The sequence below is a fragment of the Simochromis diagramma genome, unplaced genomic scaffold, assembly GCF_900408965.1.
Source record: "Simochromis diagramma unplaced genomic scaffold, fSimDia1.1 OVJJ01000798.1, whole genome shotgun sequence".
Classification (NCBI taxonomy): Eukaryota; Metazoa; Chordata; class Actinopteri; order Cichliformes; family Cichlidae; genus Simochromis; species Simochromis diagramma.
The window spans coordinates 842,206-854,607 of record NW_024386736.1 but is presented as its reverse complement, the minus strand read 5'-3'; the positions used below and the strand labels follow the sequence as shown (position 1 = coordinate 854,607).

The 12,402-nt window shown below is 38.4% G+C and overlaps 1 protein-coding gene across 1 annotated transcript; it reads right to left on the bottom strand.

Moving 5' to 3' along the window:
• Window positions 1-7,436: 7,436 nt before the first annotated feature.
• On the bottom strand, window positions 7,437-10,287 carry thumpd1 (THUMP domain containing 1). The gene is made up of 5 exons (XM_040046804.1): window positions 9,771-10,287; window positions 9,108-9,285; window positions 8,930-9,015; window positions 8,546-8,708; window positions 7,437-8,467 (listed from the first exon to the last, which is right to left on the bottom strand). The coding sequence occupies exons 1-5, from the start codon at window positions 9,975-9,977 to the stop codon at window positions 8,139-8,141; spliced, it is 963 nt and encodes a 320-aa protein (XP_039902738.1). The 5' UTR covers window positions 9,978-10,287; the 3' UTR covers window positions 7,437-8,138.
• Window positions 10,288-12,402: the final 2,115 nt, after the last annotated feature.

Genomic DNA, 12,402 nt, shown 5'->3' with positions numbered 1-12,402 from the left:
CTATGTAGCAAGACAGTTTTAGCTTAATAGTAACATTTTTGTCAATCCAAATAATTTCATAATAAAAGCTTTTCAGTAAAATAAATGTGTCCCCCCTTTCAAAAATGTTATTAACAGTCTATCTTTGACTGAACTGCTGTATTATTATACCTAATAATTTATATTGGCTGCTGTCTCTGCTGTTCACTAGCTAAACAGGCCTACTTCAGGCCAATGCAGTTGAAGTAACCTGGGCTCACGCTGTATAATATCACTGAAACAACATGCTGTATCACTGCGGTCTTTCTGATGCAGTTTTTCTGATGGAAAAACGAAAACTGACCATCAAAGCAATGAACAGTCCCACAGTCTCATTCAGTTACCAAGGTATTTTCTGTAATACACAAAGAGCCGAATCAAACATGACTCATCAGTGTAACAAAACCTGGATCAGCTTTCTCTTAAGCACTGATCATTGAGTGGAAAAAAGAATGAAAAGTAATTGGAGCTTTTTAGAGTCACACAGCTACCGCCTCCTCGCCTGTCTGCTGTTCTTCTACTTTCCCCCAGTTTCCATTCACATCTTTACTCTGCCCTGCCGCCTCTCTGCCCCCACTCTCTACACCCCCCCCCCCCCCAACTAATTGTCAAGGTTCTTGTTAGCGTTATGCTTAAATGCACCTCTCTGCAGCGAAAGCCACCCAGTGATATGGAAAGTATCCTTAGCAAAGGATTATACACCACTGATTGGAGGTACCAAACAAACGTGAGTGTTTGGAGAGGAATAACTGCTACGAAATCTGTTGTTCACTCAGGCTTTCGCCTTTTCCATCCTGTACTTCCCTCTCTTCAACTCAATAAACTGTTTCTCAGCTTTCCAACTCTAAGACCAGGCATTCTCTTTCTCCTTCCCAAACCAATCGCATAAACAGCCATTTCCATTCAAACAGCAACTTCATTCCAGGTATTAGGAGAACTAATTCCACCACATTATTAGACTCCTTAAAAATGCCCACTTATTTCCTCCACAAATTACTTCCCGTAATCCCAATCAACTAAATCCATTTGCTGATTGCTGCCCTTCTGCAGGGGACAAACAGCAATGTCTGGAATCAATATGAGGACTCTTAGCCTACCTGTAAGATTGTTGGGGTAACAGCTAATGGCAGCAAGCTGACGGGCTGTAGAGGGTTGATAAGCATTTCTCATTACTGAACCCCCATTCACATAAGCGCCTGCCACACTTGTATAATACACATTCACACACACACACAATCTGTGGGAGAAATACATGTCCTCCAAAACATATTGCCATTGTTGTAACAATAGATATAAATAAATAAATAAATCATCGGTGTGTGCATCTATTAACTATGTGTGACAAAAGAGAAGGCATCTGGAAATGCTATAAACTGGCACATAGCTAGAGGGTATGGATAAAATAGCAGAAAAGCTTCAACTATACAAAAACATACCAGCTTGGCGAGGCTTGTAATTGCTTATTGTCACCAACGCACAAGTGCGTCCAACTCTGTGGTCATTTTTGATTTCATTTTTTTGGCTCTAATTTGTTATGAAGTAAATACCACACTCAGCGTCTTTCAGTCAGTTTTAGTCAGCTCAGTGCATCCCCTCCACTTTTAATAGATGTGCTTGAAAATTATGCAAAGAACAACAAAAAACAACAAGATAAATATTCAGTATGTATTTTATGTAATGCTAGCAGAATATCTGGATTTTATTCTTACTTTGGGGTTACTTCACAGCAGAATATTTGACTTGTCACAGTAAAGCACTGACATTTTCATTAATGTGACATAGCACAAGTCAAATGTGTTTATACAGGGGATATTAGTGTTGTTTAACTGGAATTAAACAGTTTGAGTAGTGGTTGCCATCACAGAAGATGAGACCACACGAGGTAACTCTGTAGGACGGAAAAATGATTAACGGGACAAATATAGCTTTTCTTTAAGTTGCCTTATTTGTTGTGTGATGCTGGATTGTTTCACCTTGAATTTCTGATCTAGTTCCTTTTGAGGAGAAAATCTTTGGTCAGCATCCACAATGATTGTTCAAAATATCTTTTGGTTAAATAGTGTCTTTTTTGCGGACTCAGTCGAATTTAATGCGTTTTGTACTTTTTTTGTACTTGGACATTTTATGTGTGGTTAATGGAAAGTGAATGAGAGTGCCCTTGTTCATTGTAGTTAACAAACTTACCATATTAAGGCTTTGCCATACATAGAATACATGTCGGTCCAATGTATTTGTTGCTGTTCACCCAGTTTTAATGAATCAATCTCATGGAATCACGGTTAACTCTGTTAACTATTTCAAACTGTTAACATTAACCCTATAATGCCCATTGTATCATTTTTGATACATGAGTTTCTGAGACCTCTATATCATCAACATGATCAATACTTGGCATAATTTCAAAATGTTATGAACAAAACTCTTTTTTTTTGTCTAAAATTAACATTGTTGTTAACAAAAAGTTGCCAAAAATGCCTAATGTATCAAATGTGATACAAAAAATATATAATAAATATGTAATAAAAATATATCATACACAACATGATACAGCAAAAAAAGTGGATTTTGTTATAAGGGTTAATAAACATCTCAGTTTTTTGATTGCTTGGGTCTTACAGGGTTAACACTGAAGACAATCTTCAGGGCTCTAAATGCTTATTAGTGCAATTGATGCGTATTACGACCATAAAGCCAAGGATGATAATGTAGTCGTGATGCCAGTTGATGAAGAACCTCATAATGCTGATGTCCATGTAGTACCGTATGCCCACTCACACCCACACATGGACAAGCTAACCTTTTGTTTTCCACTGTGTCTTGTTCTAATAAAGCTTGTCATACTGTAATGATTGTACTCTTTCACTATTTAACGCTTTCATCACATTATTACACCATGTGTATATTTTTAGGAGCGGCGTTTTAAGGCACTAAAAGCTTTTTTTCTTAGTCATTTTCTTGCATATTTTTTTTGTCTGAGCTCTACTCACTGGTTTGCTGCAAGAAGAGATGATACTATCTGTATTATATTATAAATTCCTTAATCCTTTTTTGTAAAATCCAGAATTGAGTCCATTTCCTAGATCATTTTACATAATTCTGATTGTATCTACAACTCAGTCTCAGTCAGTCATCTATATGTGCACTGGAGGCTTCAACCTTTCATATTTTATTCAACTTACATGTTAAAGCCAGGTTACAGGTGAGCAGAAGTTATATTGAAAAACTATTTCCTGATGTAGCCATAAAGGGTCCTTAATAACAGGAACTAAATGCTTTCTTACAAATTGTCACTTTCGACAGTGGTTTGCTTGCTTAATGTTACATTTTGGAACCAAATTTTCACACCTTTAATGGTTATTTCATCCACCTATAAGTGGACCTCGAGTCCTTGGTGTGCTCTTAAGCCCAACAATTTCAGGCTCTGAATGTTCATTCTGCAGAGAGAGAAAGCTGCAGTCGTGAGGGGATTGAGGCCATTGTTCAGTTAAAGTGAGACAAATGAGACCCCGGAGAGCACTACTTAGCCACTCATAAAGGTCAGATATGGAGCCACACCAATGGATGCTAATCCTGACCCTGGGGACTGTGTGCACATGCGCCTGTGGATGTAATTGTTTCACAGGCCTGTGACATTTAAACCTGAATGAGTGTACAATCCTGGGTGGCAGAACAGTGTGTACGTGCTTGTAAGTCCTTTGGCTGGAAACCAATGGGCTGCAGTGCCCACAGAGGTTTAATTAGACATTGCCTTGGGGGCAATTAAAACATCAGAGGCTATGTTTTTATGTAGACAACACCATTTTATTACTGCTGTAAATATTCTCTTGATTTAGATGATGTTGTTTCTGGCTAAACATTTAAAACTGTGAGCTCTGAAAGACAGATTTTCAAAACCTTCATATGCCATGAAGAATCATCTGGAAGTTATTAATATTAGAAAAAAAGAATCGATGGGAAATGATACATTTTCTATACCATACGAATTTCACCTGATGGTAGATATGTCATAATGAGGCATCACTGTATGTCTCTCATTAAAATGACTAGCTACATAGTCTAATTGGTATTGCACTAATAACACACTATTGAGGCTGAAAACAGCCAATCCTTCCTTCCTGTATAAGCGCCACAAGCTTGTCAGTAGGTCTCACTTGCTGGGGCACCAGAGAGCTGGAGTTAATGCAATTTGTGAGTTTTAGCAGAATGTGGTGTAGATAACGACTGCCAGGGTCACAACAACAGTTCAGCACAAGTGTAATGAGCAGAAAAAGAAATGACAAATCAGTTAGAGCATGTGTGCGTATCTGAAAGAGACAGAAAACGTGAACTGGAGGTCCTTATTATGATTAATTACATCACTACACTGTATCCAACATCCTAGTTATACTGCACAATTTTTTTCAGAGACAATTCTTACTATTTCTCTTAGATTTGACATTAAGTTTGATGTGTCTGCCCACAAATCTATAAACAGTGCCTGGTTCTCCTGGTAATATCTTTAAAAGGCAAACTGTAAAACTGTTTATGACCTTTAGAGGAAGGCAGAGCAGAAACAGAGAACATACCCAGGATAATTCTACAAAGATATGAGCATGTACTCTGGCATGAACCTGTAAACTGAGGGAAGAGTCACAGATGCCAGACCTTTTGCAAACAATGGCAAAACAAACAATGCAAAAAGAGAAAGCGGCTCTTATTTTTTGTCATTGTTTGCAAGGCAAAGGTGCCAGTCAGTGAAATCTGAGTTTTTATTTTAAATCTATCATCATCAGCAAATTAAATTGGTCAAAATGAATTTCACTGGCAATTTCATGCCACAATATCTGCAAAACAAACAGCAGCAAACATTTCCATCAGCTGCTTTTGTCTTTGTGCTAATAAACAAACGTTAGCATGCTAACAAGCTAAACTGAGATGTACACATGAAACATTATATGTGTAAACAATTACTGTTAGGTTTGTCATTGTAATTCTATTAGCATGATTAGATCAAAAACGATGACTCACTTTATTGTGGCTCCCCTTGGAGACTTTTCAGCAGCATGAGAGTGCACCAAATGATCTTTGTTTTTATTCTGGTCCCAGTTCCCACCTCTCCTCTGTTAGCTAGGTAGTTTTTGCTTAATCTTACAAAAAAGCAACAATGATCACTTCTGCTGCAGTGTTCCTCTTACCGGGGGAAATTTATAATAATAATAATAATAATAATATAGCACCATATTATCAATCAAAAACACAGCTGGCTCTAGCCGTTTCAGTGCCCTGGGTGAGATAAGGACTGTTCTATCTACAAGTTTGTTCATCTGTCTGAGATGCACACTCACGTTTGGGGATGCTCATATGTATGATACTGTAGGTTGGTATAATAAACTCAGGAGAAAGACACGAACAGATGTTTGATTCTTCTCTTTTTCATTCATTCTCTTTTAGATTTGCTGCTGTGCTTAAGTTTATCGTCCTGACAGATGATTTATTTTCAGCCAACCTTCAGCTGTCAGACAGATGCTCTCACATTTTTCAAAATTTTGGTATACAGCAGAGGTCATGATCATCTCAGGGACTGCAAGGTGCCCAGGTCCTTTGGAACAAGTCCAAATTATCATCCTTCCATTTCCATGTCTAACAGGTGGCAGAGGTGCTGATAGGCTGTGTTTTCCAAACATGATGTGCATTACAGCCTTTGGTATCTTCTGTGCAAAGGACATTGATCCAGAACTCTTGTGATTTGTTGTGATATAACTTTGCAATCCTAAGATGTGCTGTCATGTTCATTTTAGAGAAAGGAGGCGTTTTCCTGGCAACCCATCCAAACAAGTCGTACCTGTTCCGCCATTCTCTGATTTCACTGTCAGAAACTTCAACATGTAACATGCTACTTGAGGCCTACTTGAAGTAGTTTCTGAGATGTACAGTGCTAAACAATGTTAATAGAAACCAGATATTTTGGAAATCTGTCAAAAACTTGTTTCAAACTAAACTTATTTATTAGGCAAATAACCAACAGGTTTCAAGTTTAGTTTAGCTTTGTTTTTGTTTTTTTACCAAATTTGAGCTAGAAGTCAGCGATTAATCAAGCATAACATTCAACCGCAAAAACACATCTTTCTGTGCAGGAATACGAGTAAATACCTCTATTTTGGCATCTTAATCAAAAATAATATTGTGCTTTACTATGTTTCTTTCCATTTTTGTAAAGCAGTAAATCTGAAAATTAATTTTCAACAATAATCATATTTTTTGCTTTAAAAACTTTGATTAAAGAGCTTGCATATACTGGTGGTTTAACCATTACAAAAACATAAAAATTATTTACCAATACTGTTAACTGTGGCATAAACCTTACATTGGTTGACGGCCTAATAAATTGCTAAGCACTGTAGCTCTTGCTGCTTTTATTCCCTCTCTGAACATTGCACGCTCTTGGGCTGAATTTGAGTGTCGACTCCTGCAGGCTGTGGCTCTACGTCTCCTCCAGACCAGCAAACTGTTCACACATCTGCTTCTACAGAGGTGATCACACTCTGATTTTCAGTTAATCAAGTACATTTAACTAACAGCACCTGGCTGCTATTACCCTCTTAATTCCTATGGAAGCAGTGAGGCTGTACTTAGTATTTCACAGGACTGCACTACAGACTTTTGCATTTATAGCTTACAGGTTATCAAAATGTCTGAATATGCTTCCTCGTGACATTGACTTAATTAGGATGTGGGTTGCTCCTAATTACAGACTTTTTCTGTTTTTGTTAAACCTACTGACTCACGGACCTGCGTGAGCCACATTGAGGGCACACCTTCACTTAGACAATGCCATCTGCACTGTGTCTGGTTACAAAATGGATCATATTGTATTTGCATGGCACATAAGTAACACAGGGCAGTTTGATTTAGCTGTAAGAGCAATTACCTTTGGGACCTGATAATATAGAAATGAAAAAAAAAAAAAACAGCTTATGTGAGAGTCAGTGCCTCTCACAGCCCACCCGTACTTTCTTCCCAGTATCAGTTGTTTATTACAGTGTTCTAAACAATGCACTTGACACACTGCTCAGGAGTAGTCAGTATTCATTAGAAACTTAATGCATGAATAACAAGTACTCACAGGTAGGACCGCACCTTCAGACCGGAGATTAATTTGTTCTCAACTGCACGATATCAATCAAGCACTAGAATGGCTGAAATATTTCTTCCTCTCAAAAGAAAAAAACTGCACTCATATAAAATTTGTCTGTGTAACATGTTATACTCTTCATGTATTCTGTAATAAGATGTTACTCTCTTATATGGAGTGTTTTATATTTTAAACGGTAGGTACAGCCTGGAGTATTCAAGTAGGATTATGTAGTATTCAAGACTAAAACAAACGCAAGTCTGTTTCTCCTAAAATAATTTTTAAAAGAAAACAACAGTACGCAGTATAGCTACAAATATCCATTTAGAGGGCAGCACAATTATCACGTAACAGTCAGTACTCTGGAAAATGATGTTTTATCTCCATCTTGTGGAGCACAAAAGAACTGCCAAAGAAGTATCTACACTTTCTAAGTGCAACACACCATACAGAGTTTATATGTATGCCATGTCTAACCTGCTCACTCTCCTCCACTTCGTTCTGTTTATTGTGCCAATGAGCAGAACAGAGAGCACCACGAACTAAGTAAAGGATACGTGAGGAACCAGTTAAACACACAGGCAGCAGGGACGAATATAGGAAACAAGTTACACAACAGTAACAGGTACTAGGAGTGATGCCTGTTAACTTGAAGAAAAGTCCATTTTTAAGCGAGTAATAAAAACACACTGAAATTAAAAGTCAAATTAACCATTTAAAAGAACAAACAAACAAAAAGACAAACCAAAAACTGTGAGCAGCTACAAATAGTTTGTAAAATCAATTAAAAAATTCTCCCATTTGAAATGTAGAACTCAATAAAGGTGATAATGGATGCCAGATATCCCCATGAATATTAAAAAACCCCCAAATATTAAATTATATTAGAATCGTTTGTGATGTTTACGGAGTTCATGATGTTGACAAATCAGTCCATTTAAAACAAAAGCACGGCACTACAAAGAAAATTAAACTGTATTTCCTCAACTGTTTTCTTCAGTGTGAGCTTTCACTCCCCCCCACCTTCACCCTCATCACCCTCCCCCTTCTCTGGAACACTCGTGCCCTTGTCTTCTTCGCCCTTCGTCTCTCTTCTGTCAGTCTCTCCCGCATCAGGTTTCTCCGTCTGATCGCTTGTGTCTGCGTCTGCTTTTGCTGTGGTCACATCAGGCTTTGATATGTCGTCTTTCACCACTTCCTGAACGTTGTACTTTCTGTACAGTGTATAGTCTTTTACCACACTGAGGCAACACACTGTCTTGATGACCTCCACAATGATTGTCAGTTCAGGGTTTGTCAAATCCACTTTGTTCTTAGGGTTCATCTTCCCCACAAGGCCTGTAAGACAGTCGGATTCGAAAGGAGTTAGTTTCCTTTAGCATGGGCATGAAAAACATGGAAAATGAACGAGCCTACCTGCGATAGATTTGATGATTTCGTCTCGCTTGTTGTGGTTGCTGTTGCGAGCCTTGAACGCAATCTGGTAGGTAGCACAGCTTGGAGTTTTGAACCAAGGCTCCAGGAAAGTGGTCAGATATTTCACCATGTCTTCCTGAAAAGCTTTGCAGGTTCCAGTTACCTGAAAAAAGAAAAAAGAAACAAACCCAAGAGTTTTACTGTTGTTGTCGTAATGCATCAATATCAAATAATGGCTAATTTTTAAAGCACTGTTTTACAGCTTCAGTCATGTGAATGCTCAGATGATTCAACAACCCCTCGACTTACAGTACGGCGGCATCTCTCTATCCTGCATCAGTTCAAACGCATATGCACATTGAGACTGGCAACTAAGCTACTTACTGGCAACATTCGAAGGATGACACGTGACTTTTTCTTCTTTGTAGTATGAAGATCTGACAGGATATGATGAACCAGTTTATCAGACTCTGCGGAAAAACAAAATAAAACAAAAATCAGAAAAAAAAGCCCAAACAAAAACACCTAAAGACAGACTCGCATCAACTACAAAAAGCTTTACCGATATTCTGAGTTCTGATGAAGATCACGTTGTTTGCTCCGCTGTCGAGTGCCTGGAAGCGCCTCTCCTGTTTAGTTTCCGATGCCCGCAGCTGGGCCACTTCTTTCTTCAGGGCAACATCAACATCTTCTTCTTCAGCCTCCTCTTCTTCACTGCTGCTCCCCGTATTTTCCTGAAGCTGTGAGCAAGAATCAGGTCAACTTTTTTGTCATATATGCACACTGCAAAACACAGAGGTTACGCTGGGCAATGCCATTCTTACTTTGTATGTTGCCTTGACACAAGTTAAATCAAAGAACTACACTAAGAGAATAATAAGCACAGAAAATTACTGAATTTAGAGCATTAAAAACACACAAAAAAGTACAAGTGATACGAAAAAGCAACATGTGTGCTTCTCGTTTTACGCATGTGGAACACAAAAGCATTTCCAGTAACGTAAAACATGAGAAAAGAAGCGATCACATGTGGTAACACCGAAACCAGCCATTTGTGCTTCATTTGTGCAATATTCATTATAGCTTGTATGAGATCGTTGCTTTTCCCTTACTCCATTAACAGAGCAAGCTAAATCCTAGTTTAACTCAAGCCATCCAACATATTAGCCCCAAACACTGCTCGTCGGAGGCCTTTGATCCAATAATGTAAACAATGTAAACTTACCTGCTCGAGACCATAGAGCTTGTCTGCGTATTCACCGAGCAGATTCAAGGCCTCCGCCGTGCACTTTCTCTCGTTCATGTTGCATGTGATGAGGATCCCCTGCATGCCCACCTCCAGCTCCCGGGAGCCCTTCCACCGCTTGCTGTGGTGGCCGGCCATAAAGCGCTTCTTGCTCCGTTTCCTGGATTCGTTTTGCACGGCTGACATGTTTCCAGAGCGCTTTCAGATACAGAACTAAAACCGGGAGTTTGGAGGCTCACTAGCTTATCGGCTACCTGTTTTGTGTTTGTTTTGATTGTACCTCCTCGCCTGTATTAGCCGTAAGCTCAACACAAACTGTCGGAGATTTTAAACCTGCAGCAACAATATAAAAACCGAGTGAAGTTGACGGACTGGTGCAGCCTTTTCCCCCCTCACGTGCGTTCAAACCATAGCCGTTCCAAGAAAGGAGGTCTCCGTGCACGTTTGTTGGTCGTCCTGTACGGCGTGTCAGGAGGGACAAAAGTCTCTGGCCGCGTGTCAAATTACGCTACTCTAGGACACCGTATCAGATTTCCAATAAAAATGACCACATTCTTAAAATAATACAAAATAACTTAAAAAAACCAACTTTATTTACAATGTTGTCACAGTAAACATTTGTTCTTGTTCACAATCTTTTTCTGTTAAAATTGCTATTGTACATTATATTGTTTGACAAGAAAAAAAATGTATTTGGTAAATAATAATAATCATTATAAGGTTGATATATATTTGGGGGAGGGGGGTCAAACTCTAAATCATTCCAAAACAATGCTAAAGTACATCCTGAATGAATAAGTGTTAAAGAGTTTCCACCCATGTAATTTATATCAGGAATCAGTGTTTACAAATAACTCAATTTCACAGACAATGTTACACAAGAGTTACTGATTTCTTTTAGCCAACACTAGGGGTGAGTGTCTTCCTTCTCTCACCCCAACCGGTTGCAGCAGATGGCCGCCCCTCCCTGAGCCTGGTTCTGCCGGAGGTTTCTTCCTGTTAAAAGGGAGTTTTTCCTTCCCACTGTCGCCAAAGTGCTTGCTCATAGGGGGGTCATATGATTGTTGGGTTTTTCTCTGTATCTATGAAGCGCCTTGAGGCGACTTTTGTTGTGATTTGGCGCTATATAAATAAAAATGAATTGAAATTGCATTGAATTGAATAGAACCATAGATGGTATAAAAAAAAATTATACTATCACATGTAGATTATGTGATAGTATAAAAAAAAAAAACCTGAACACTATCTGAAAGCCACTAGAAGGCGATGCCGGTGGTTCCAAAAAGACATCCAGCCCCATTGAAGTCTATGGAAAAATCACCATGACATGACTGCTCGAGTTTATGGGCTCAGTCACTCATTTTGGAACACATTGAATAAATAAAGTCGTCTTTTTTTTTTAAAATTTTGGTCATGGGATTATCTTAAAAACCACATTATTATTACCTAATGAGCTGTCAGTCAGAAGTCATTAGCCAGTGTGTGGTTTGACAGTCAGACCCGCCTTTCCTTGTCACATCTGATTTTTTGTAGTGGTGGCAACACTCAACTGGAAGCTTAAACTTCAAACTGGGACCATCTGTAACCAGTAGGTTATGTCACAGTGGAAATAGTCGAGGAAATAATTATTTCAACCGCAGGTGAATCTGTAAGTTTGCTAGCTTACAAAGAAATGAACAGTCTCACATTTTTAATAATATTTTCATATTAATGGAGAGAGACAGAATTTTAACCAAACTAATTACACAACAGTTATACACTGAATTGCTTGTCATTGAGTGAATTATTTGAGCTACTAAAACTCAGCCTGAGTTCTGGCTCCTACAGATTCAAACGTGACCTGACCAATTTTTAGGACCAATGCTTCTACCAATATTTAGCGATATAAAAAGCCAATATTCTGATATGTTAGCTGATATTTATTTCAAAAATGCAATACAAGCAGAATTCCCTAACATTTGTTATATGTAGTTACTTTTTCCACACTCTGCTTATACCAGCTAGTTGTTTTTGTGATATTCTAAACACCAACAGAGAAGTTGCCTTCTGGTGGTCAATACTTTCTATACTCTGTTAAAGATCATGGTTCCTCTCTACCTGCAGACAAATATAATCAACTTTATTATTATAAAAGAATTTAATGGATCCTTGATTCAAATTTAAAAATATATTTAATATAAACAACATAATAATAAATTATTTTCTCTTTTGAGTGGCCCCAGTTATTGATCAGTGTAGTAATGAATGAATCCAGTGTTTCCCAAACACGTGGGCCAGGTCCCCCTGGTGTGTCTCAAAGGTTCTCCAGGTGGACCACAGTGATAACAGAAATTCAGTTTGAAATTATTAACAAGTATGTAAAGTTACAAATGTATATAAATGCCTATATTTATATAAAGAGTTAATTAAAACTGGTAATCAGAGGTGGTTAGTTTGTGATATTGATTGGCATTGATGCCATAATACTAGCCTTTCCACCAATAATACTAATGCAGGGGTAGGCAACTCCAGGCCTCGAGTGCCGGTGTCCTGCAGGTTTTAGATCGCACCCTGGGTTAACACACCTGAATCAAATGATTAGTTCATTACCAGGCCTCTGGAGAACTTCAAG